Raw genomic sequence first — 27,420 nt, 5'->3', positions numbered from 1 at the left:
TGAACTTCTCAAGGACTCTTTCTATTGTTGACTCTCCAGAAACTATCGTGGCACCTGGAAACGTGATCACCGTGTGCACTGCTGTGGATTGCCTACACGCGTGATGTGCTGCCCCCTCCCCACTGTCTTCAGGACTGAAGGATGCATCTTCCACCTGCTAGGAGTGTTGGCGGCTGACAGCTCCCAACTGAGACCCTCTGGGAGGGTCACCCCTTGTCCTTGGCAGCCTGCAGCCACCAGCCAATAAACACAGAGGCCCTCTAGTAAAGGACTGGCCTTCCGTCCAGCCCCATAAGGGCTATTGCAGCTCCCCAGCTCCCCGGAGGCTGGCTCAGGCCTTTGCCGTGACAGCATCGCGGCTCAATTCTCTCCGCCAAGTTCTGCTTCCTCACCCTCCCCCAGGGAACTTCCTGCCCGAAAACCTCCGTCTCAGGGTCTGCATCCCAGGGAGGCTGATCTGCAACAGTAGAGCATGTTCTGGGACCTACTGGAAAACGAGCAAGGATCCAAGATGGTGAGGTGTCCTGAAGTCATGTGCTGTTTTGTCTGCCCGACTCCTTCACCTCCTGATCCACAATAATCATACGGTTCTGGAGAACCGGCCTGTCGTGTTATTTTAAAGCCGTCTTCGGGGCGCCTGGGTGGCTCAGTCGGTTAGGGGTCCGACTTCGGCTGAGGTCCTGATCTCGCGTTCATGAGTTCGAGCCCCAGGTCAGGCTCTGTGCTGACAGCTCAGAGCCTGGAGCCCGCTTCTGATTCTGCGTCTCCCTCTCTCTCTCTGCCCCTCCCCCACTGTCTCTCTCTCTCAAAAATAAATACACATTATAAAAAATGAAAAATAACAGTGACATTCACGGAGTGCTCACGCTGTTCTAGGCACTGTTTTAAACGGGTTAGGACCTTCATCCCCCCCCACCCCCCACCCCCATGTTCCATATCACCTTCGTTGCAGGCTCTGTGGCCCCTTAGGCAGCTGCCCCACTCAACCTGCTTTACCCAGTGCCTTACGTGGGTAAATGTTTATAGCAGCAATGTCCCCACTTGGCGCAATAAGGAAATTGAGACCAAGAGCTGCTTTATGATGAACCCAGAGGTAACTAGGGGAAGAGAGTACTTCAGGGCCAAACCATGACAACGTGGGCAGGGACCAAAGACGGCGTCAGCCACGGGACTCACAGGCAGAGGCAGAGTCTGCATGTGACCCTAAGGCGCGGGGGGGGGGGGGGGGGGCATGTAGGAGGTGAGTAGCAGTAGATGCTAGTGGGTAGGATAAGCTTTTGCAGCCGATCTGTGCCACGTTTGGGATGCAAGGTGCTCTGCAGCCTCCAGATGCCGAGAGGTGTATTCGCCCGCACGCGGTATCTACTCACAGAGCGGAAGCAACAAGTTGCGTTCTCTTCCCAGGAGGTGGGGGAAAACGCGGTCCGGGGAGCCACAGAGCATCAGAATTTCTTTGGCACGAATCAGCGTCGCGGGATCGACGTGGCAGAGACCAGCAAGTCGTGGGTGCCCCCGAGCTGGCCCAGACACTGACGCCCGGGAGGAGAGGGCAGCTGCGGGAGCCCAGCCGGGGGCGCTTTTGCCACCCTCTCGGCTCAAGGCGGACAGAGAAGTGTCAGGATGTCGAGCCCCCCTGCGGAAGCGGAGGTCTTCCACGTCTCCCAGGGCAGCCCCGAGGCACCTCCCCCGGAGCCGTGGGACTTCACCGGGCAATAGGAAAACTGCTCATAGGGCGTTGATGCAAGGGGGCTCACACTCAGGACTACTGCTCCGCAAGGCTGGGCTCCGGAAGGGGGGGTGGGGGAGACTCACCAGCCGTGTCCATCAAGAACATACACCCATGACACTCCAAGCCCGAGGACCCTGGCAGATATATAAAGAGAAGTGTGGAAAGATGCATGTATATCGTGACCGATCTGTCATCCTCCAAAGATGGGGAAATAACCCTTTAGAAGCTTCTCGAAGTCTCTTTCTCTAGATATTTCCAGAGCCGCAAATAGACCTGTCTTAGGACTCTGTCAGTTGCAAGGGCTGGAAAACTCAACAATAAGCAGAGTGAGGAATTTACTTGTTTAAGTGACTATCGTATCCTGGAGTAGATGAGTCCAGCTGTAGATGATGTCAGACTTTTTTTTTTTTTTTAATGAGACTTAATTGCAGTTTCAATCTCCCCCAGAAATGTTTTTTTTTTTTTTTTTTTAACGTTTATTTGAGAGAGAGAGAGAGAGAGAGCACGGGAGCAGGGGAGGGGCAGAGAGAGAGGGAGACACAGAATCCGAAGCAGGCTCCAGGCTCTGAGCTGTCAGCACAGAGCCCGACGCGGGGCTTGACCTCACATACCGTGAGTTCATGACCTGAGCCAAAGTCGAACGCTTAACTGACTGGGCCACCCAGGAGCCCCAGAACTGCCCCATTTTTATCCCTTTTACGCCATCAGGCAGCTCGATGACATCACGCTTGAGGAGAGGGCTCTGCTGCTAACGTCACGTGAAAGCCACTCTTCTGGGAAATCAGCTGAGGCCACAGCGGCCTCGTCTTTCTGACTCCGAACTTCTCGCTGCCACCCTGGTCACTGCTCGTGGGTTCAGGCAAAGGTGAAGGAAGCCACCTTTCGTCAAGACGAAAAGACACGGCGGGAGCTGTGGGCTCAGCTGAGTTTTTCAAAAGCCCTTCTTCGGGGGCAGAAGTACCCCAAATGATTCCTTGACAAAGCATCACCCACACTGCTATAAACTCCACTATGCTTTACCTCTGGAGCTGAACTTTAAGCAGTCTGTCTGAACACAAGTATCCAAACTGATCTTTTAGTTTTAACCTGGCAAACTGAACAATTTGGGTTACCAAAATATTTCTTAAAAAAAACAAAAACACTAATCAAGCCAAAAAAAAAAAAAAAAAGCCCAAACCACTCCTTCTGTGCCAGGAAGCAGCACAGGGTTCATAAATAGTTGCCTTCTCTTCAAAGAGTCTGCTTGGCCAACAATTGGCTTCAATAGCCCTGGGAACAGAAACTTTGAGAGAACAGAGCCTTAGGCGGCCCAAATAGCCTTCTCAGAGTTTGTATAACCATGTATTGGTCTGCTAACGTGACAAAAGAAGTTTCGGTAGGAACAGTGTGGGGGTCAAAATGCTTTACCATCATCAGAATGCAGTGTTCAATTCCCACTGCCCTTATGTTGTGCTGGACCCTGTGTGATTATAAGCAGCCATCCTTCCCTTTAAAATCTTACTTTTTTTAGGGGCGCCTGGGTGGCTCAGTCAGTTGAGCATCTGACTTCGGCTCAGGTCACGATCTCACGGTTGGTGGGTTCAAGCCCCGCGCCAGACTCTGGGCTGACAGCTCGGAGCCTGGAGCCTGCTTCGGATTCTGTGTCTCCCTCTCTCCCTCTGCCCCTCCCTGTTTGCACTCTGTCTCTCTGTCTCTGTCTCAAAAATAAAGAAACATTAAAAATTTAAAAAATAAATAAATTTTAAAAAAATACGTTACTTTTTTTGACAGAGAGAGAGAGAGAGAGAGAAAGAATCAAGCAGACTCTATACCCGGCACGGAGCCCAATGCGGGGCTCGATCTCACGATCCTAGGATCGTGACCTGAGCTAAAATCAAGAGTCAGATGCTCAATGGACTGAGCCACCCAGGCACCCCCAAAATGCCACTTTTTTGACCAAGCCCCGCTCCTGCATGACTACAGGACACCCAGTTCTCTCCCAGGGTTTTCCAGAGGACATGGACAGGGAGACTCCCTGGGTTGCTCGCTTCTGACGGACTCCTTCCAGTGCTCCCCGAGCCTCTTCCCTCGCAGCTCTCCTGGGGACCGCGGCTCGTGCACTGGCTCTCCACTCCCCTTCCCAAGACAAGGCTTGAGAATAACAAAAGGTGATTATACACAGTAGACAAAAAAACCTCAAACCAGGACCTGGGGAGCAGCTTATCGCTACTCCTGGCGTCCCAGGACTCCCCTCTGTGCATTTCCCCCCTTAGCCTCCGGCCTGCTGCCCGAGTGGAGGGCTGCATTCTCTTTTATGCAGGTGGCATCCCTGACTGACGACTGACGTTGTTTTCTACTCCCTACGTCCCGCTCCCAGGCAGCGAAACCAGATATCTTTACCAATCCCTCTCCACCTAACCTCGGCAGAACTTATTTCTGAATTTTTTTTTTCCTGAATTCAGCCTCTCAAGCAGTAAGCCACGCACCTGGACCGCGTGAAGCACCTGTCGGCTCATGTGTCACTGCCACTGGGCCCCCCTCCCCGCCATGAGGGAACACAGCGCGTTCAAGTTCTCCGACTTGCCCTGTGACACCCCCAGTGAACCAAGATCACCACGACCACCCCCTCCCCCGGCCCAGCCCCCAAAAGTGAAAAGGAATACACACTAAAAAATAAGCACCCAAACGAGAGATCCGGGTCTAACATCTCAGAAACACTTCCATTTCCATTGCTTTCCCTTCGGATTTCCCAGAACAGGGGGGGATGGGCCTTATACCTGCGAGAGTAAAAACCCTCACCCGGGGTTCAAAGCAGAGATTTCAGTTTTTACCCGAGAACCACACACACTGCCCCGGGGTTTTACACGGCGCTTCAAGAAACTCTGCCCCCACGTCTGCAAGGTGTGGGGTGGGCATTCCAGACCCCACGGCTTTACAGGCAGCTGGGAAGCAGAGGCTGGCCAGCCGGCAGGCGGTCTCTTCCAACGACTCAACTTCTCCCTGCCGTTCCCCCCACCGCTGCTCACGGGTTCAGGCAGAGGCCCTCTGCCCCACCGGGTGCAAACCCGAAAAGAAACCAGGGAAGCGTCTTTCTGTCCCCAGCGTGAGCGATGGATAAGCCCTTAGTTTAGGAGTCACCAAAACACTCCCTGGTGTGGGGGAGTTGTTTGTTTGATGATCAAACAACATCCCGTTTATTAAGGATTAAAAGGGGCGGGGAGTTCAAAGTCTCATCCTCAGAATCAAAAGGGTCACTAATACACGACTGAATTCATTTAAGACTAAAAGGAATATACTCCAGAAAATATAAATTCCTGGCGGCTGCGTTCTGCTTCCAAGTGTCAACCCAGACCATAATGAGTAAGGAGACTGAAGGGAGAGGTACGGGGGGCTCAGCGGATTTTGGAGGGGGGGGTACGGGGGAGATGATGGGAGCGATAAGAGGAAATGACTTTATGCTCATCCCGATTCACAGAAATGAGGGCACAGGCTCTCTCTACCGACACCTGGAAATGCCACGCAAAGCAAAGAGGGAGGCCATCGGGCAGGGCGGGTGGAAGACAGAGATGCACACCCAGACTCCAGCATCTAAGAAACAGGATACGGTCAAGTCTGGATCGCCAAGAAAAGAATGGAAGGGGGGAAAAATGGAAGAGTTTCACTGAGGGTCTGCTTTCTCCAAACAGGAGAAAGGCTCACGGGAGATCCTGACAGATCTTAGGTAAAATGCTTTGGGGGTTCCGTCCTGCTCTCCTAGCCTTTTCAGGAGCCCTTTTCTAGCTCTCCTGGATGGCTTCAGCTCTCAAAGGGCACCAACCATCCCTGGCCATAATTTTATTTTATTTTATTTTATTTTATTTTATTTTATTTATTTACTTATTTATTTTTTACATTTATTTATTTTTGAGAGACAGAGACAGAGCACAAGTGGTTGAGGGGCAGAGAGAGAGAGAGAGAGAGAGAGAGAGGAAGACACAGAACTTGAAGCAGCCTCCAGGCTCCGAGCTGTCAGCACAGGGCCCGACGTGGGGCTCGAACTCACAAACCGCGAGATCATGACCCGAGCCGAAGTCAGACGCCCAACCGACTGAGCCACCCAGGCGTCTCCCTGGTCATAATTTTAGCTCTATCACACCAACAACAGTCAACGCACAAAAATCACTCCTTCCCCTCCCTCGTTCACACAGAAGTCCCCTGTGTAAATCATTTGAAATATTCATCTGAAATCGGTGAAAATAACAATTTCATATTTCCTGGTAATTGTAAGGTAGAAAAAAAAGCAAGGTAAATGGTCATGTTGATTATACTTGAAAGTGTGGGGGGGTGGGGGGTGCCTGGGTGTTTCTGTCGGTTAAGCGTCTGCCTTCAGCCCAGGTCATGATCTCACGGTTTCTAAGTTCAAGCCCCGCATCAGGTTCTCTGCCTCTCCCCCCCTCTCTCTGCTCCTACCCCGCTTTCACACGCAATCTCTCTCAAAAATAAAAATAAAAACTTTAAAAAGAAGAAAATTAAGTGGGGGGGGGGGGGGGTTGGTTAAACAATGAAGAACAAGGCTGATGTATGATTTTTTTGAAATCCAAGAAAGATTTTCTCGGATTAAGGCACCGAGGACCCTGAATCGCAAGTCACGAGCTCCCTTAAAATCCTCCTCCCCCTGCACAGCTCTGTGGGTCAGAGAGAGCAGGATTCGCATGAATGCAAAATCCGGAGTCGTCTAGCTCAAGAAAAAGAACTTCGGAAGAGCTCTTCGTCTCTGGGAATGTTCGAGCCGAGGTCTCCGGGATGTGTCAGATGGTATTCCGGCATCACAGACCAGAGTCGGCCTCGGAAACAAGCAAGACCCGTCCCACAGAGAACAAAATGAAACGAGTATATGAAATGATGCCTCGCAAGGTGCCTGGCGCCTAGGGGAGGCATAATAAATATTCGGTTCTTCTCACCCCGAGAGTCCTTGGATCTATGATCACATATATTGGATGTATTTCTGGAGGGGTAATTGGATACACTCTGGATTCCTCCAGAAGCTCCCGATTTTCTCGGGAGGAGCTATGGCGAGAGAAGGCAAGGGGAGGAAAGGGGCTGTGATTGTCCTTGCTGGCGGCAGCCGTTCTTCCTCTGCCTGGAATTTCCAGCACCTTCAGGCGGGGCCAGGCTTGGGCCGTATGCTGTCCACCACAGCTGAAAGAACCACACCGGCAGCTTTCGCTCCTTCCATCAGGGCGTGTTCCACCTGCAGAGCAGAGGGGTTCACAGGACACTCAGAGGCTGGTGCCCTGCCCTACCCCTACACCTCACCCCTCCCCTTCAGGAACCGGCCTGCCTGGAGTCTTTTTCTAGAGCAGGAAGCCACCTGGCTGGCCTATATTTCCAAAGATTCGAGAGAAGTCAGGATGGCCCGGGATGGACAGCCGAGGCAGATGCTCTCCCTTTCCCCCATGGGCATCCACGGCTCCTGGCCCCCTTCTTCCCTCGGAGTCCATTCAGCTCAGGGTCTGCCTCTAGTGTAGGGCTCAGAGGCAAAGGATCTCCGAGCGGCACAGCCACGGGGGCCCTCATTCCACATACAGGGAATCTGAGAGCCACGGAGGGGGGACTCACTTGGTCACAACTCACGGGGACAAAGTCACGAAGTGAATTAGTGTCTAAGCTTGGCCCACACTCCAGAGAAGGCCCCCTATAATCCATCTGATCCTTGGGGGTCTTCTTTTCATGTACAAACGCTCAGGGGACAGGCGATCCTTCACACCGGAACCCCCAAGCCCTCGGCCCTGGAGTGAGGCCTCCCAAGAACGGTGTACGGGCCACGAGTGGACAGAGTACAAAGGGGGAAGATGCACAAAGTAGAGGGGGCAGGGGCGGGGGCGGGGGCTGGGTGACCCGCTCACACTCAGCACTAGTAGACAGACTGGGATTTGAGCCCTGCAGCCAGAAAGAACATAAAAAGACATAGGAAAAAAAGCAGAAACATTACGTCCTACCTTTCATTCTTGGTATTTTTTTTTTCTTCTCACAATTAATCTTTATTTTTACGTATTTCCCTCTTTTTTTTTTTTTAATTTTTTTTTAACGTTTATTCATTTTTGAGACAGAGAGAGACAGAGCATGAATGGGGGAAGGTCAGAGAGAGAGGGAGACACAGAATCTGAAACAAGCTCCAGGCTCTGAGCTGTCAGCACAGAGCCCGACGCGGGGCTCGAACTCACAGACCGTGAGATCATGACCTGAGCTGAAGTCGGACGCTTAACCGACTGAGCCACCCAGGCGCCCCTATTTTTACTTATTTAGTTTTTAATTCCTGACTTCTTAATCTATGAAAAAGGGGACGACAACTACGTCCTCCACTCATCTCAGGGGGTTTTAGTAAGGACCGAATATAAACAAGGGCCGCCCAAGTTGTCACAGATATTTAGGTTTTCAAAGCTCTTGAACACATGGGCTGTGCCTGGTTGGATTTACTTCCGCTCTGTGTGGTGGGAAGTCATAAACCCAGACACAGCACCGGCTGGCCAGGCAGGTTAAGCGGGTGAAACCGGAAGGTGGCATACCTAACCCCCGCCACACACACCCCGTCGAAAGAGGCAGACACGCTTGGCCCCACAGCGTGTCGGCAAGCAGGGGTACGCGCCTGACGGCCTGATCAATTAGTTGTTCTAGGGAGGCTGTGAATCCAGATTTTTTCATATAAAATCTCTACGTGGTTAAATGCTGTTTGGGGCACCTGAGGGGCTCAGTCAGTTAAGCGTCCGACTTCGACTCAGGTCATGATCTCACAGTTTTGTGAGTTCGAGCCCCGCGTCAGGTTCTGTGCTGACAGCACGGAGCCTGGAGCCTGCTTCTCTCTCTCTGCCCCTCCCCTGCTCACACACACACACACACACACACACTCTCTCTCTCTCTCTCTCTCTCAAAAATAAATAAACATTAAAAAAAAATGCTGGCAAGTCATTCGAATTAAAAAAAAGAAACTACGACTCATCCAGGCAAAACACGTCTGTGGGCCTCATGTCGCTGCTAGCTTGCAGCTTTAACAACAAAGCATGGACCTCGGTTCATCCCCATCCTGTAAAAGAACAAACAGTCTCAGAAATAAAAAAATGGTTTGACCGAGGAGACACACGGCCAAGCTGGGACTCGGCCCAGGGTCCTTGCTCTACAGTCCTCCGCGGGTTCCTAGCGGTGAAAATACCTCCCGAACCGAAAAGCCCCGTAGAAGCAGAAGCCCAGTAGTGCAACCAAGAAGACGAAACCAGCGCGCACCGTTCCGACCAGTGACTGGGATGACAAGGCCCCAGGAGAGCCGGGCAAGGAGCCACCGGCGGAGCCAAAGGCGCCCTACCTGCTGGCTCCTGGACACACCGTATCTGAGGTCGTTGACGAAGTGCTCACAGTTCCTGTCAATCAGGCTGTACAGCACCATCTTGTTGATCATCTTCTTCGTGCGCCGGATGATCTTGTCCACGGGCAGGGGCAGGTACGTCGCATCCAGCTTGTTGTTGATCTTCCAAGAGCAGCCGTGCAGCACGTCCTCCAGGCGACTGTATTTCACCACGGCCCGGTTGCTAAAGATGGAACTGATACTGCCGGCCTCAAACTCCTCACCTAGAGACCCAGATGAACACAAGCTGGAAACCTGCAAGGGACAGCTTGGGGGCGGGGGCGGGGGGGGGGGGGGGACGGGGGCGGTGCAGAGCACTGGCTCCCGCCAAGATGTTGGTCAAGCTGCTTCCCTCCGAGGCCTCGGCTTCCCCATCTATAAAAAGCATGGCAGGGGGCGCCTGGGTGGCTCAGTCGGCTAAGCATCCGACTCTCGGATCTTACGGTTCGTGAGTTCGAGCCCCGCCTGGGGCTCTGTACTGATCAGTGCAGAGCCTGCGTGGGATTCTCTCTCTCTCTCTCTCTCTCTCTCTCTCTTTCTGCCCCTCCCTCGCTCATGTTCTGTCTCTCAAAATAAAGAAATACGCTTAAACAAAAATCAAAAGGCACGGAAGAGGATGGGAGTCAGATGAAAGGAGTTGCCCGGGACCAACTTGCCCGTGAAGACTTTTACCCTGCACCGCACTCCCCACGGTCAACCCCCGCAGCAATCTCTCTCTCTTATAAAACTCTAGAAGAACCTTATGTCACAGCCCCGGACTCCATCCTGTGTTGCGCCGACCTGACCGAGTCCTAAGAGTCTTGAGTCTGGCTTTCCTAACTAGACTTCAGCATCTTTGCAAACGTGCGCTAAGCACCCTTACAGGTAAGTGTCAGCTCCCGGCTGTGGGGCTCTGTGACATGCCTCCCTCTGCAGCCACCGCTGGGCACAAGCAGACAGGCCTCTCGCTGCTACCCCACTCAGCTTCCAGCCAGAACCACGATGCCTTTCTCTCCACTCAAACACTGGGATTTGGAAACAGCATTCCACGGATTCGAAAAGAGAAACATTTGAAAGGGGTTATGTTATCATATTCAGTCCTTAGAGGACACAGATGCTCAGAGAGGGTCAAGCACCTGCCCAGAACCAGGACGGTCGCAATCTAAAACCAAGACTGTGTTTCTGCCGAGACCATATGGATAGGCCAAGGTGGGTACCCTCCTCCTCTGAAAGCTGTCTGAGAACAAGAAGTGTCCCTTGTTCTGTCCTTCCGTATTAGAAGACTCTCTGTTGATTTTACAAGAGCTGACAGCAGGGAATTCATCTCCGAGGAGCAGAATTCATTTTCAGAGGAAGATCTGACGGGGAGGGTGGGGACGTGACTGTTAGCGACCTCTCTGGTTATACAAGACGGAGGCTCCCGGACTCAGTCTGGGAAGGAGAGGTGGGGGAAACTGTAACGGGGAGCATTTTTTACTCTGTCCGGGTGTAGGCGGGGCATGGGAGAGGGAGGGGCTCTGCCCTGCTGGAAGGTCCCAGCAAGTGAGAGGCTGGGCCCAAGGAAGAGGACGGAGCCCCAGGCAGTGAGAGCCGTGAGCAGTCCCAGTGCCCTTCTGTAATTCCATCCTGAACGGGCAGTCCTTGCACAGGATGCAAAATTCCAAAGGCATCAAAGAATATGCATATTCTCCAGCTCCTCCAGGGCCCTTCGCCCCAGGCGACCAGTTAACTGAGTCCGTTTCCTGTTCCGTTCTGTCAGTTTCCCCCGCTTCCTCCCATCACATCTCCACTCAAGTTTTAATCAGCTGCCAGTTTCGTCTCAGCCTTTGTGGGAGGCAATGTTGACAAATGAAAGAACAGCTGGGTCCACAATGAGGCCCAGCAGCCCCGGACAGGTGGAAAGCGCAGGGAGACAAGGGCGGGCGGAGGGGCCCAAGCGATCAGGGAGCCGGAAGCAGCATTTGGGGACGATCGGAACCTGTAAGCATCTGCACTCCTCCCGGGGAACCCTCAGAAGTATGAGGAAGGGGGACTGAGGTTCAGGGAACAGGGGGACACTTTCTGACTTTCCATCTCCCTTAGGGCTGGACACTCAGTGGTTTTTGGTAGACAAGAGATCAGGCCCCATCACCCAGTTCCATTAAGGCCCGGTAATGCTTCGAGAATTCTACGGCTAATGAAAGGCAGCAGCTGAGGAACATGATAACTAACTGTATTTCTTTTCACTCCGCTAACTTCAGTATCAATATCAACATTTCAATAGAGTATCCACTCTTACTCGGGGGAGCCAGATGGACCACACAGTCGTCTTCCACGTAGATGGCCCAGTGCTCATAGCCGATGCGAAAAATCTCAATCAGGTCTCCAGGTCTGGGTCTTGGTTTGCTCTGTGACGGAAGAAATGAGATCGAAGAAAGAAACTGCACGTGCCCAAGGACCCGGTTTGGAGAGCAGCTCCCGCTCAGCCTGAAGACACCGGATTCCATTGCTTTACAGAAATCCCGGCGGCAAGAAGCTCTCTCCACACGCGGCACCAAAGGACCCACCCCCCCCCCTCCTGCTGTCACCCTCGTTATGAAAGCCACAGAGGCTAACTGTGCCAGCTATCAATGTATTGCCCCTCGGTTCCAAATGCACCCTCCAGATGAGTTCTGCGATATGTGCTGGAACTCTTTTCAGCTTTTCTCCCTGAAAATGAGCGCTGCGGAAGGGGTTCTCCTGCAGGGGCGGGGGTGGGGGGGGTGGTGAGGAGGGTGATGGTCAGTAGTGTGGGTGTGAGGACTTCTAGCGGAGCTCTGCCTGAGCCGGATCCCTCCGACCCCATCACCTGGCAGCCTTGGCCTGGCAATAACCCTTCTGGGGCCCTTTTGATGGAGACATCAGTGCCCAGACACTTCCTGCACCTGCTGATGTCCCGATTTCCTCTACAGGTCACCACGTGGACCACCTGTGGTCCAAAGGGTCCTCCCCTCCTCTGCATGCCAGCTCCCCACACACACTCCAAAGGGTTGCATTTGCCCAGCAGTCACGGTGCCGTCCCAGCCTGGCCAAACCAAACTTCTCTGCTCACCTCTCTAACCGAGTCTCAATCCCTTCCAAGTCTGTCCTTCCTTGAGTTTTCTCCCTCAGCCCTGGGAGACCATACTGAGTTTCTTCATATCTTTTTTTTTTTTAATGTCTATTTATTTTTGAGAGAGAAAGAAAGACAGAAAGACAGAAAGGAAGGAAGGAAGGAAGGAAGGAAGGAAGGGAGAAAAAGAAAAAAACTCTCATATCCTTCCTATCCCATATCCCTCCTTCTGTAATGTGCGTCCCTCCCAAACTATCCCTGTTTGTCCTGGGAAGAAGGTCTGTTCCCTGATTCCTCCCTGAGAAAGGAAGGTCAGAGCCAGTTTAGACAATCAAACCACCCCACCGAGCCATCAACTTTACAGTGGCTTTGCCACTTAACGCCAACTTTGCAACAATTTGCCCACACAGCCTAACTTCCTCAAGGCTATAGCTCACCTCCCCGTTCCCCCCTCTATTTCCCTGGCGAAGGACAGCCATTCGCCTGGGCCAAACCTCCTGGAAGTAAAAGGGGGGAGGGAGGGGGTTCACCTGTTTCTTTTCCAAGTTACAAATTCACAAAGTTTGCTTAACCATCACCACCATCCAAGTGAGAACGTGGATTGTCCTAAACCTCCGAAGAGATTTCTCGTGCCTGTGTAGACCTTCCCATCTCCTAACCCCAGCCCCAGGCAACCCTGGGTCTATCAGCCCGTCATTCACCTTGATTTTGCTAACTGCCTTTTCTGGGTACAAGGATAAGATCACATTATTTCTGTCCTTCATTAATATGGTGTAGGACATTAATTTATTTGAGGGTGTTATACCCAACTTGCACACCTGGGATAAATCTCAGTTACGGTGTATATCCTCTTTCTGTGTTGCCGAACTCAGTCTGCTGGTATTCTGTCGAGGATTTTGACATCTCTACTCACAAGAGATATTAGTCAGTGGTTCTTTTCTTTGCGGAAGAGGAGGGAATTTTAGAATTTTCGGGAGTTTTCTTTTGTTCCTTAACACTCTTCACCTGCAGTATTACCACTGGATAGGGGTAGTAAGGTAAAAACTTGAATGTGATTCACAACAGACTCAATAGTCAACAAGAATTACCACTCCCTTGCTAGATTTTCTCTAAGAAATCACTAAATCGATTTTATTGAGCTTTGGGTCTCCACCTTGGTTGCACATGAAAATGACCTGGGGAACTTTTAAAAATTAAGACTCTGGGGCGCCTGGGTGGCTCAGTCGGTTAAGCGTCCGGCTTCGGCTCAGGTCATGATCTCATGGTTCGTGGGTTCAAGCCCCGCATCGGGCTCTCTGCTGACAGCTCAGAGCCTGGAGCCTGCTTCGGATTCTGTGTCTCCCTCTCTGTCTGCTCCTTCCCCACGCACACACTCTCTCTCTCTCTCTCTCAAAAATAAATAAACATTAAAAAAATAAAAAGGAAGACTGATCTGGAGTATGGCCTGGGGACTAGAGTTTTAAGCGCTCCCCAGGTGACTCTAATCGCAACCAGTGTTATAGCTACATTGGAGGCTTTTCCAAAGTCTTGTCCTTCCTTTTCCCTGTACTTTATCCTCCCCAGCATTTCATGGACCTCACAGAACCGTCTATAGCCTCCAGGACAAACCTCCAGTCCCAAGTGATGTTCCAATCTCCAATTCCAGATTAGGGTCTCTGTGCCCTCTTTCTCTCTTTGGAGTCAGATGTTACTTCAAAACGTTCCATCCACCTGCCTTTTATTCCCTTTGCAGAGACCGGCAACCCGGCTCTGACCCTCCTCCCAGAATTAGTCACCTGCTGAGAAAAACCGGTATTTTGTAAGGCCCCGGGATAATGTTTCTGAAAGTTTTATCAATCTGACAGACGTGGCAGGGAAGTGGGTCGAGGGTTTGTTCCTGCCTACAGCCTGTGGCAGGTTGGCAAGAGCAAAAATCACAAGGTAAGAGCAATAATTTGAACTCCTAGGAGTAAAAAGGTGAAGCCCTGGGACCTTTTCTAGAACGCATGGACTCTCGGGTCAACCCCTGACCAGGTATTAGAGCGGATGTGGAAAGCCAGCGGTGTAAGAAAATCCTAAAGACACAAATATTAGGAATTCCACTTTAGGCTCTGACCCTGACCCCGACAACATCTCAGAAATAAAACCCAGAGCCTGACTCTCTAAAACCGGGGAAGTGAATGAAACCATGTATCAATGATATACAAAGCCTCCTACAAGGACCCATGATAATGTTGCTTATCACATCGTAATGTAAGTCTTATCTACTTCCTGTTTCCCAACACAGTCTGTGAGGGCCTTGAGGGCAAGGATCCTTCCAGATCTCTGCTAAATAAAAAAAAAGGAGGGGGGGCCTGGGTGGCTTAGTCAGTTAAGCGTCTGACTTTGGCTCAGGTCATGATCTCACAGTCCATGAGTTCGAGCCCCGCGTCAGGCTCTGTGCTGACAGCTCAGAGCCTGGAGCCTGTTTCAGATTCTGTGTCTCCCTCTCTCTCTGACCCTCCCCCGTTCATGCTCTGTCTCTCTGTCTCAAAAATAAATAAACGTTAAAAAAAAATTTTTTTTTAAATGTAGCCAAGGAAACTTCGATAGTCCTTATTTCACTGCTTTTAAGTAAAATCCTATTCATCTCTTACTACATTTTTGCCAGTAACATTGAGTCCTACAGACCTGCTTTTTGCTTATAGTGTTATCAAATGAGATTCCAGAGCCTACCCTTAAAAATGCAAGATTGTTTAAAAGCAATCTTCTAGGGGTGCCTGGGTGGCTCAGTCGGTTGGGCGTCTGGCTTCGGCTCAGGTCATGATCTCACAGTTCATGAGTTCAAGCCCCGTGTCGGTCTCCATGCTGACAGCTCAGAGCCTGGAGCCTGCTTCCGATTCTGTGTCTCCCTCTCTCTCTCTCTGCCCCTCCCCTGCTCATGCTCTGTCTCTCTCTGTCTCAAAAATAAATAAAACATTAAAAAAAATAAAAAATTAAATAAATACATAAATAAATAATAAAAATAAAAACAATCTTCTAAAATGTCGAAGGTGATGTCCTCCCCGCAGCTAGAAGGGCAACAGCAACTTCCCGTATCATAAAGCTTGCTAAAGAGTCTGACTTGGTAAAGTACTAAACTGAAAACACAAAAATATCAACCTTGTTATATATTGTGCAATATGGGGGCTTCGTGAACATTTATGACTGCTACCCACTCGCTCTGCTCTCTGCTAAGCTAAGTCAGTCCTTAGAGTACCATTTGAACAAAATGGTCTTGAAACATTCTGGAAGTTGGCATAGTGTCCTGTGAAAATACCCTTCAAGGAGAAACGGAAATTCTTATTGGTGGCTGGCCTTGATCATTCATTGGCTTGCTAATAATGTTCTAATCATCGACAATGCTACATTCCTGAACAACATAACTAAGACCAACTCGATTGGCACTTTCCTCTTCTTTCATAGAATCAATTGGCCCTATCCTCTTCTATCTCATAATGAGAAATAAAAACCTTTGACTGTCAGGATCATTATTTTACTAAAGAGGTCAAAAGCCTCACCTCCTTTAAACGAGTGCAATGCAGAGGGTCTTAATGAACCCACAGTAACTGGGACAGTCAACTTCTGCAGCCAACTCTCAGCACCTAGAATCATATCACACTAAAACCACCTCTAGAAGATACCTTCAAAAACACTGGGTCCAATCTCTTCATTTTTTTCTCATAACTTCAATTCTTTTCAAAGGCAACTGACTGGGGGCGCCCGGGTGGCTCAGTCGGTTGAGCATCTGACTTCGACTCAGGTCATGATCTCGCAGTTTGTGGGTTCGAGCCCCTCATCGGACTCTGTGCTGACAGCTCAGAGCCTGGAGCCTGTTTCTGAGTCTGTGTCACCCTCTCTCTATGCCCCCCCCGCCTTGCACTCTGTCTCTCTCTCTCTCCTTCGAAAATAAATAAATGTTAAAAAAAAAAACTGTAATTTAAAATAAAAGGTAACTTACATCCAAGAGAATTGAAAACCTATGTCCACACTTGTACATGAATGTTCGTAGCAGCGATATTCACAATGGCCAAAAGATGGAAACAACCTAAATGTCCATCAAGTGATGGATGGCTAAACAAAACGTGGTCTATACAAACAATGGAATATTATTCACCAATAAACATGAATGAAGGGCCGCTGCATGTTACAGCACGGGCAAACCTCATAAACATTATGTTAAGTCAAAGAAGCCAGACACAAAAAAACACATACTGAATTTCATTAACATGAAATGTCCAGAATAGGTCAATCCATAGAGACAAAAAGTAGGGTTCCCAGGTACTAGGACAGAGGGAAACCGGGAAGTGACTGATAACGGGTCGAGAGGTTTTTGAGAATATTGAGAAAGTTCTAAGATTTTTTAGTGACAATGGCTGCACAACTCTGAATGTACTAAAAACCCGTGCATTATAATTATACACTTTAAAGGGGTAAAGTTTGGGGCACCTGGGTGGCTCGGTCAGTTAAGTGTCTGACTTTGGCTCAGGTCATAATCTCAGGGTTTGTGAGTTCTAGCCCCACATCGGGCTCTTTGCTGTCAGTGCAGAGCCTGCTTCAGATCCTCTGTCCCCCTCTCTCTCTGCCCCCTGCTGGTGTTCTCTCTCTCAAAAATAAATAAACATCAAAAAAAAAAAAAAAAAAGGTAGAGACTGTTAGATTGGATTAAAAAGCAAAACCCAACTCCATGCTGCGTACAAGAAACATATTTGAAATACAAATGCATAAATAGATTACAAGCAAAAGCAAGAAAATTTTATGCCATGCTAGCACTAATTGAAAGGAAGTTATACTGGGGCGCCTGGGTGACTCAGTCGGTTGAGAGTCCGACTTTGGCTCAGGTCATGATCTCATGGTTCGTGGGTTCGAACCCCGCATCGGGCTCTCTGCTGTCAGCTCAGAGCCCGGAGCCTGCTTCGAATTCTGTGTCTCCCTCTCTCTCTGCTCCTCCCCCACTCGTGCTCAGTCTCTCTCTCTCTCTCTCTCAGAAATAAATAAAAACATAAAAAATAAATAAAAAATAAAAAATAAACATAAATAAAAAAAAGAAGGGAAGCTAGGGTGGCTATACTTTGAAAGTAGATTTCAAAGCAAAGAATATTACTAGTGATAAAGAAAGTAATTTCATAATAAGGGAATCCGTTTATCAAGAATAAATAATAACCCTAACCGTCTACATGTCTAATAACAGGCCCCATGATTCATCAAGAATGAACTGATAAAACTGTAAGGAGAAAGAAACAGATCCATAATCATATTCAGAAATTTCATACTCCTCTATGTAATTAATAGAAAAATATCAACATAAGACCTGAATAACACTATGGACCAACTTGACCTCACTGATATTTACAGCATACCCCATCCAATAATAGCAAAATACACAGTCTTCTCAAGAGCTAACAGAACATTTACCAAGATGGACCATATTTCGGGCCATAAAGCAAGTCTCAATAAATTTCAAATGGATTCAAACCACATGAAGTGTGTTAAACGGGGAAGTTTATAGTCATAAATGCCTATAATAGAAAGGAAGAAAGGTCTGAAATCAATGACCTCCACTTTCACCTTAAGACATTAACAAAGAAATGCGAGGGGTGCCTGGGTGGCTCAGTTAGCTAAGCCACTGACTCCTGATTTCAACCCAGGTCATGACCTCATGGTCGAGAGTTTGAACCCCATGTCAGGCTCTGCACTGGGCACGGAACCTGCTTAAGATTCTCTCTCTCTCCCTCTACCGCTCCCCTACTCTCTCTCTCTCTCACATACACACACACACACACACACACACTCTCTCTCTCTCTCTCTCTCTCTCTCAAAAAAATAAACGAATAAATAAATAAGAATTGTGAAATAACACCAAAGTAAGGAGAAGAAAGGAAATGATAACAAATGGGGCAGCAGCAGAGATACAGAAAACAGAAGACAATAAAAGAAAATCAATGAAATCATAAGCGAGGTCTTCGAGAAAACCAATAGAATTGATAAAACTCTAACCAAACTGATTGGAAAAATAAAGAGAAGACAAAAGTTACCAATATCAGGGATGAGAGAGATGACATTATTACACATTCTGCAGATAGTAAATGGGCAGTGAGGGAATATTACAAACAACTTTATGCCCATAAATTTGACAAATTATAAGAACGGCGGAGATCCTTTGAAGACACAAGCCATTAAGGCTCACTCATGAAGAAACAGATCATGTGACCACCCCTATCTACCAAGGGTTTGTAGTTAAAATTCTTGTAGGCTTGTAATTAAAATTCTTCCCACAAAGAAAACTCTAAGCCCAAACGACTTCACTGGTAAATTCTACCAACCATGAAAGGAAGAAATGATATGAATTCTACACAGAATATTGTGAAGTGAGAATACTTCCAAACCCAATCCATAAGGCGAGCATTACCCTAATACAGAACCAGACAATTACAAGAAAATAAAATTACAGATCAATATCCTTTATGAATATCAATACAAAAATTCTAAGCCAAATTCTATAAATCGAATCAAACAATGTATAAAAAGGATACATCATGGCCACGTGTGGGTTCCCCCCGCCCAACCCAGTATTTCAGGGTTGTTAGAACATTTGAGCACCACTCAGTGCAATTCAAACTAAAAAAGGAAAACTGTGATCTCAATAGGTACAGAAAAAGCACTTGTTAAAGTTCAATGTCTATTCCTGATTTAAAAAAAAAAAAAAAGCTCTCAACAAATTTAAAAAGGGATTAAAAAGATCTGATAAAATGGCTCTATGAAAAACCTACAGCTTACATCATGTTGAATGGTAAAGACTGGATGTTTTCCCTTTAAGCTGAAGAATGAGACAGACATCTGCTGCCACCCTGCTAGTAAGCATTGTACTGAAATTCCCAGCTAGTGCAATTGAAGACAAAAAATAAATAAAGGCATCCAGATTAGAAAAGAAAATGCCAAACCGTCCTTATTTGCAGATGATGTGATCACCTATGTAAAAGGTCTATTGGAATCTACCCCCCAAAGGATACTAAAGCAAGTAAGTAAGGTTGAAGGTAAATCTACAAAAGTCAATTGTGGGGGGCTCGGTTGGGTAAGCGTCTGACTCTTGATTTCCGCTCAGGTCATGATCTCATGGTTCATAGGATCGAGCCCCATCCTGGGCTCCATGCTGACAGCATGGAGCCTGCTGGGGATTCTCTCTCTCCCTCTCTCTCTCTGCCCCACCCCTGCTCACGTTCTCTCTCACACGCGTGCAGTCTCAAAATGAATAAATAAACTTAAAAAGTATTTCCGACTACTAGCAACCAATGGTCAGAAATTAACATTTTTTTCAGTTTAAATTTTCAAAATTGAAATCTGAAAAAAAATTTTAAGCTATTTCAGGGGTATCAAAAAATATTAAATACTGACCAAAGATCTGAAAATCTTTCAAAAGAGGTGCTAGATCTGTATGCTGAAATTTATAAACCATTGCTGAGGGAAATGACAGAAATAAATAGCGCATCTTGCTCATCGGACAGGAGACTCAATATTGTTAAGACATCAATTCTCTTAAAGATTTGATGCGATTCCCATCAAAATCCCGGAAGGCTTTTTGTAGAGCCAAAAAGGTTGGAGGACTAACATTACTTGATTTCAGGAGTTATTATAAAGCTATAGTAATCAAGATAGTACGGTACTAGCCCCACAATAGACAAGTAGGATCAACAGAACCAAACAGAGAGCTCAGGAAGAGACTTACAGTACATAGATAACTGGGTTTTACGCAGGTACAAAGACAACTCAATGGAGAAAGAATGGTCTTTTCAACAAATGGTGCCAGGACAACGGGATATTCATAAGGAAAACAAAACAAAACAAAACTTCAATCTGTACCTCACACCATATACTTAGCTCAATACGTATCAAAGATGTAAATGTAAATGTAAAAAAAAAAACAACTAAAACTTTAAAATATCTAGGGGTAGCTGAGTAGCTCAGTCGGCTAAGTGTCCAACTCTTGATTTCAGCTCAGGTTGTGATCCTGGAGTGGTGGGATCAGGCCCTGATATTCTCTCTTTCTCCCTCTGCCCCACTCCCCTGCTCGAGAGAGCATACTGCAAAGCACGTATCTGATGAAGGGCTTGCACACAGAATTTCTGAAGAACTCCCAAACACACAAACCCAAGGCAAACAATGGGCAAAAGATTTGGACACTTCACCAAATAGGATATATGTGAATGGCAAATAAACACATGAAAAGATGTGCAATATCATTAGTCATTAGGGAGATACAAATTAAAACCACAATGAGATCCCTACATACTTATTAGGATAGCTAACATTAGACACTAACTATACCAAACACTGATGAGGTCACGGAGGAACTCGATCGTCTGGTGGGAGTGTAAAATGGCACAATCAGTTTGGAAAACAGTGAGTTAAACATACATCTACCGTATGATCTAGCCATTTCATTCCTACATATTCACCCAAGAGAAAAAGACAGCATATGTCTGTACAATGACTTGTGCACAAATGTCCACAGAAGCTGTATTTGTAAGAGCCAGAGACTGGGAACAGCTCAAATGCCCATCAAGAGGTGAATGAAAAAAAAATGGAATACTACTCAGTAGTAAAAAGGAATCAACTATTAATAACACCCAACAATATGGATACAACTTAATTGTTTTTAATGTCTATATTTGAGAAAGAGAGAGTGAGTGAGCGGGGGAAGGGGCAGAGAGAGACGGAGACAGAATCTGAAGAGTTGTCGGGCTTCAAAGCCCGACGCGGGGCTCAAACTCACGAGCCACGAGATCATGATGTGAGCCAAAGTCAGACACTTAACTGACTGAGCCACCCAGGCGCCCCTGGATACAACTTTAAATAATTACATGAAATCATGTGAAAGGAGATGGACAAAAAGGGCATGTACGATATGATTTCCTTTACATAAATGTCTAGAAAATGCAAATTAATATACAGTGACATAAAGCAGATCAGGTGATTCCTGGGGATGCAGGTGAGAAGGGGGGGGCACTTACAAAGGGAAACAAAGTTTCGTAAGTTATGGAGATGTTCATTATCTTGATTACGGTGATGGTCTCATGGGTGCACCCATATGTCACAACACATCCAACTCTATATATTCTAAATACGTGCAATTTATTGCATGTCATTTATACCTCAATAAAGTTCAATGAAGAGTTCAACAAAGCTGTGTTTAAAGAATTTTTGAAGGCATAGCCAACATCCCAAGTCGCTAGGCAGTTCAACCTGCCACACAGTCTAAATAAAGTAAAACACGGTCTGCAGAGAAGCCACAGGCACGTTAAAGATACGCGCTAAGAATTCTTGGGATGCCCACCTTGGCGGCTTGCTTTGCTAACTTGCTTGCACTCTCAGGCTTCGGGGTTGAATGTGACTCTGCTCTTTTCTGGTTGGGTGTGGTCTCCAAGTTAACTCCGGGCTCCTCCCTAAATGAATGTTGGGATCACGTAGTTAACAAATCACACTATTTCACAAATACTGGAAATTCTGCATCACTTCAGATGTGGGATTTTAAGATACCTTTCAATTTTCAGATTCTAGGAAACATTTTCCCCAAGGCTTGTTTCTGCGATCACGCATTTAGCTGTCGTACAAAATCACCGCCATTTACTGCTTTTCAGACGATTGTTTAAAATGCTAATAATGATAGCAATGAGTAGCTCTCAGGATTTTTTTTTAAATTGCTGATAATCTTTCTTACTTATCAAAGGGACACTTGCACATAGCTTTAAAAAACTAGTAATAGTACATAATGGCTTCTAATGAAATGCAGTAGAACTCTGCTCCCTCCCTTCTCTCTTCTGGTCCAGCTGTGAGAGGCAAGCCCCTTGAACTCTTGAGCTGTTTCTTCCAACAACTTGCTCCATATTTCTGAGAAATCTCATTAGGCCACAACAGTGTAACTGCAAGTGTCATGAAAGAAATCAGTAGATTTTGTCCCTTAAACAAAATGTTGCAGGAGAGGGCTGAAACCAAAGGCAGGAATGTGCTTTGGGATAGTGTGGTGAAATATATTGGGGTCAAAAAGACACATGGCTGGCTCAGTCGGTAGAGCCTTAGGAGCACGGGACTCCTAATCTCAGGGTTGTGAGTTCAATCCCTACATTGGGTTTGGAGATCACTTCAAAAAAAAAAAAAAAAAAGTCTTTGAGGAGCCTGGATGGCTCAGTCAGTTGAGCATCCAACTCTTGGTTTCAGCTCAGGTCATGATCTCACCATCTCGTGAGTTCGAGCCCCGCATCCGGCTATGTGCTGACAGTATGGAGCCTGTTTGGGATTCTCTCTTCCCCCCCACCCCACCCCGCTCCTCCCCAACTCACGCTGTCTCTGTCTCTGTCAAAAAAATAAATAATAAACTTTAAAAATTTTTTAAATAAAAATAAAATAAAATCTTTACAAAAAAATTTTAGTGTTTATTTTGGAGACAGAGTGTGAGTGGGGGAGGGGCAGAGAGAGAAGGAGACAGAATCTGAAGCAGGCTCTGAGCTGTCAGCACAAAGCCTGATAGGGAGCTCGAACTCACGAACAGTGAGATCATGACCTGAGCCAAAGTTGGGACACTCAACCAACTGAACCACCCAGGTGCCCCCCACCAAAAAATAAAATCTTAAAAAAAAAAAAAAAAAGAAAAGACGTGGGTTTGAATCCTGGCTCTGATATTTGCTGTCCAACCTTGAGCTAGTAAACAAATCTGTCTGAACATCAGTTTGATTATCTATAAGACAGAGATGAAAGTATTTTTCTCAGAATTCCCAAGAGAGTTAAATGAGAGACCATATGTACACGTCCGGTACATTACCAACCAAAAAAATGGCATTTTCTTGACCTTTCCCTATGCTTCACCTCTTCTCCAAAGTATAGTGTATGGGAGTGGACAGAACCCCTCCTTTTCAACATAGCTCTTTGGGGAACTTTCAGACCCTTAAAATCTTCAAAAGAAGCAAACTGTGTTTTCAATTAAAGTGAATTAAGGAAATTTGCAAGAAGATCTCATCATTCATTAGTGAGACCAACCGGCCACATTGTAAGCATTCTTCTAAAGCGATTCTGTCCTCAGGGCTCTGGGCAAGACACTGTGACTAGAACTGCCGCAAGGCAGGTCCTTGTCAGTGGCCCCAAGCCCTGGTCACAATCTGGTTATTACCAGGAGCACACGAGCCTTCCGATTACTGGTTAATGGTAGGCTGGTTCCTCTGAAAACCACCTCCGTAATTATAAGAGCTGCCGTCAGAGTCGGTTCTTCAAAAGGCTCCCCCCACCGTAAAAGCCAGTCCCTCCATAGGGTGACTCTTACCCCTCCTGGACGCTTCTGTCCAGTTCTGAGGTTCCCTGCTGCGGGTGCTTGGGGGAGAGCTGGACCAACGCTTGAGAGGATATTTCTAAGGGGGAGAGGGGAGGGAAGATGCTTTTTAAACCACAACTGCCTCCTACAGACGTGAAATCTGTGAAGGGAGAGTTGGAGGCAGCGCCATGGACATCTCTGTGAAGGTGGCTCCGAGCTCCAGCCTGGCCTGGTCAGCCCTCAGTCCATTTGGGGGGGTAAACGAAGGGGGCTGTGGGACTAGGTGCTGGAGAGGTCTCGGCTCCTCCGGTTAGGAAAGACTTAGAAACTCTCCGGGATAGAATGGGGAAGAAGGTGGAGGGAGAGCCCAGAAATCCCGGGACTAAACCCGGCAGCAGAAGCTTCTGAGGAGCTAGAACCCTAGAGCCGTTCTCAACTCCGCCTGCCCGGGACTGCCACCCCGCTAGCCCTGCCGCCCCCAAACAGAGTCGCAGGGCTCGCGCTGATGCAATGAACATCAAACGCTCCCTCCCGAGCGTGCACTCGTTCCGGTTAACCGGCATTTCGCGCCATCAACACGTAGCTACGAGAAGGGGCCTGGAAGACAACTCTGGTGACTTCTCGGGGCGGGGGTCCGAGAACCTCCCAGTAGGGCCTCCAGGCCGGGGCGCGGCGGCTCGGTGGGGAGGGGCCCGGTTGCAGCGGCGGCGCCCGGGCCGACGGGGTCACGGCTGGGCCCCGTACTTGCGGCTCAGGACGCGGGTTTGGGGCGGGGCCCGGGGGAGCGGGAGAGGCGGAGCCTGCTCTTCCCGGGGGCGGCCGGGCTCAGGCCCATCCCGCAGCTGCGGCTCGGCGCCGGCGCGGCCCAGGCGGCTCTGCCCCGGGTCGGCGGGGCCGCGGACGGAGGGGCGCGAATCCCGGAACGCGGGGCGCGCGGCCAACGGCGGGGGCGCGCGGGGCGCCGCGCGCACCGCCGAGGGAACAGAGAGGGCGCAAACGGGGGCGCTTGGAGGCCCGGGAAAGGCGGGGGAGGGGGGCGGCGGAGGTCATCCGTGGGGCGGAAGGCCACGCGGGCCAGTAGGCACGGAGGCGGGGGTGTGCCATCCGACCTCGCTGCAGAAGCCAGACGTTAAGGAGCGACAAATGCACTGAGGCCAGATTAGGAGGGCCTGGGGGAGGCACGCTCAGGAGTTAAGATCTTGAGGGATCCAAGGTTTTTAAATTATTTGCATGACTTAAATTATATATTTTGTAATTAATTACATATAATATGTAATATACACAAAACGTATGGAATGCACGTAATTGTGAAAACGTGATAATAAAATTACTCCCCGTGAATACACCTGCCTACTTAAGAAGGGGAACACGCCTAGCACCCAGAGGCTAGGTCCTGTGTGTTCCTCCCTTATCCCATCTCCATGCCGCCCTCCGCCAGAGGTATCCTCTGCCTACTCTTGTGTCTATCATGCCCTTGCTTTTTTTCTTTTTTTCTTTCTTTCTTTTTTTTTTTTTTTTTTTTGAATCTTTTAATGTTTATTTATTTCCGAGAGAGAGAGCGCGAGCGAGGGAGGGGCAGAGAGAGAGGGAAACACAGAATCGGAAGCAGGCTCCAGGCTCTGAGCTGTCAGCACAGAGCCCGACTCCCGGCTTGAACCCACAAGCCGTGAGATCATGACCTGAGCCGAAGTCGCACACTTCACCGACTGAGCCACCCGGGTGCCCCTATACCCTTGCTTTTTAAAATGGCTTTTTAGGGGCACCTGGGTGGCTGAGTCAGTCGGTTAAGCCTTGGACTCTTGACTTTGGCTCAGGTCATGATCTCCCGGTTGGTGAGATTGAGCCCTGCTTGGGGGCTGACTCTGCCTAACCTACTTGGGATTCTCTCTCTCCCTCTCTCTCTCTGGCCCTCTCCCTCCCCCCTCTTAATAAACTTTTAAAAATAAATAAGTAAAATAAGCCTCTAAAAAACAGCTTTTTAAAATCCTTTCTTTGCATCCCTAATACATTGTTTGGTTTGGCATACTTGAAGCCTTAGAAAAATGGTAAGCTGCGTTAACAAGCTTTTTCTTCTGCAACTTGCTTCTTTCAAAGCTGTTTCTACAATACATACCTATTACCGTGCAGATCTGTAATTCATTTTCCCTGCGGAAAAACATTCCATTCTGTGAATACACCACAATTTACTGACCCAGTGATAAGGCCACTTGGTCCTTTTTTCTCATTTGGAATTCGAAACTATGGAAAAGAGCCCAAACTATGCCCAGGTGTGCACACGCAAGAGATTCTACACAACAGAATAGTAAAACGTGTTCCCCACTGAGTGTACCAATGTCACTTCTACCAGTGTGTGTAAGAATTCTTATGGGTTTACATCTTCACCAAGACTTAGTGCTGTCATACTTACTTTTTCCCGGTGAGTGGATATAAAATAGTATTTTACGAAGGAGTTTTACTAGAAGTTGTGTTTTAGGGGGGTGGGGGTGCCTGAGTGGCTCAGACAGTTAAGTATCTGACTTCAGCTCAAGTCATGATCTCATGGCTCGTGAGTTCGAGCCCCGCATCAGGCTCTCCGCTGTCAGCACAGAGCCTGCTTCAGATCCTCTGTCTCCCTCTCTGTGCCCCTCCCCTGCTCGCACGCTCTCTCTCTCAAAAAAAAAAAAAAAAAAGTAAATATTTAAAAATTAATTTTAAAAAAAGAGAGGTTTGGGGCACGTGGGTGGTTTAGTCGGTTAAGCATCCAGCTTCGGCTCAGGTCATGATCTCATGGTCCATGAGTTCGAGCCCCTTGTCGTGCTCTGTGCTGACAGCTCAGAGCCTGGAGCCTGCTTCGGATTCTGTGTCTCCCTCTCCCTCTCTGCCCCTTCCCCGCTCATGCTCTGTCTCTCTCTGTCTCTCAAAAATAAATAAATGATAAAAAAATTTTTTTTGAAATAAAAAAAGGAGAGGCTTGATTCTATTCCTATAAAAATACCTTTTTTTTAAAACTAGAAGTTTTAATTTACATTTCACTGATCATTAAGATTGAAACCTTTATATATAGGTATAGCCATTTAGATTTCTGCTCTTAAAAAGTGCCTGTTTGTGTCTTTTGCCCAGTTTTCTTTGGAGTTGTCTTCTTATTAATATGGAGAAGCCGTTTATGTGTCTTTGATGCTCATCTTTGTCAGTTGTATTTGTTTTTTTTTTCATATTTTCTTCCAGTTAATGGCTTAGCTTTCCACTTTCTTTCTGAAGTCTCCTGATAAGGAGATATTATTAACTTTAATGAAGTAGACTGTATCAGTCCTTTCTTTTGTGGTTAGCACTCTGTGTCTTTCCAGGAAGTCCTTCCTCGCCCTGAGGTCTGAAAACTATTCTATATCTTCTTGTGAAAGTTGCAAAATTTTGTCCTTTTCACTTAATCTGTCTGGAACTGATTTTCCCCATGTGAATAATCCCCATATGATTTACCTCAGCCTGACTTATTGATAGTTTCTTCTTCCCCCAGTAATGAGCAAGACCATCTCTGTCACACCTCAGGCTTTGGTGAATGAGCAAGAATATTGTTGACTGTATTCTATTCCACTGGTCAATGTGTCTCTCTTTGTGCTACTATCAAGGGATTTTAACCATTATATCTTTATGATAAATCTTAAATTAAAAAAGAATTTTATTTAATGTCTATTTTTTGAGAGACAGCGTGCATGGGAGAGGGGCAGAGAGAGAGGGAGACAGAATCTGAAACAGGCTCCAGGGTCCGAGCCGTGAGCACAGAGCCCGACGCGGGGCTCGAGCCCACAAGCCATGAGATCGTGACCTGAGCTGAAGTCGGACGCTCAACCGACTGAGCCACCCAGGCGCCCCTATGATAAATCTAGATATGTGGTTATCTTGAGATCCTTCCCTCTCCCCCTTATCCTTCCATAGAAGCTTCTTGACTCTTCTTGAGCTTTCACTCTTCCATAAATATTAGCTTGTTAAATTGCTCAAAATACTCTGTCGACATCTTGACT

The 27,420-nt window shown here is 47.8% G+C and overlaps 1 protein-coding gene across 1 annotated transcript; it reads right to left on the bottom strand.

The window, feature by feature from the left end:
* Window positions 1-6,262: 6,262 nt before the first annotated feature.
* On the bottom strand, window positions 6,263-27,413 carry PLAAT5 (phospholipase A and acyltransferase 5). The gene is made up of 7 exons (XM_081790416.1): window positions 27,403-27,413; window positions 24,068-24,168; window positions 23,438-23,522; window positions 21,461-21,569; window positions 11,341-11,449; window positions 9,045-9,307; window positions 6,263-6,938 (listed from the first exon to the last, which is right to left on the bottom strand). Exons 1-7 carry the CDS (start codon window positions 27,411-27,413, stop codon window positions 6,846-6,848), a joined length of 771 nt encoding a protein of 256 aa, XP_081646542.1. The 3' UTR covers window positions 6,263-6,845.
* Window positions 27,414-27,420: the final 7 nt, after the last annotated feature.

Source organism: Panthera onca, chromosome D1, assembly GCF_046562875.1.
Source record: "Panthera onca isolate mPanOnc1 chromosome D1, mPanOnc1 haplotype 2, whole genome shotgun sequence".
In the NCBI taxonomy this organism is placed as follows: Eukaryota; Metazoa; Chordata; class Mammalia; order Carnivora; family Felidae; genus Panthera; species Panthera onca.
The sequence above is the reverse complement of the archived record's forward strand: the minus strand, read 5'-3'. Positions and strand labels throughout refer to the sequence as shown.

Excerpts from the sequence above, each read along its gene's own strand:
- PLAAT5 (XM_081790416.1), bottom strand. Across the intron at positions 11,450-21,460 it reads TAGCAAAGCAAGCCGCCAAG|AGCAAACCAAGACCCAGACC; the intron begins GTGGGCATCCCA and ends CTTCCGTCACAG. Across the intron at positions 9,308-11,340 it reads GGTCCATCTGGCTCCCCCGA|GTGAGGAGTTTGAGGCCGGC; the intron begins GTAAGAGTGGAT and ends CTGGGTCTCTAG.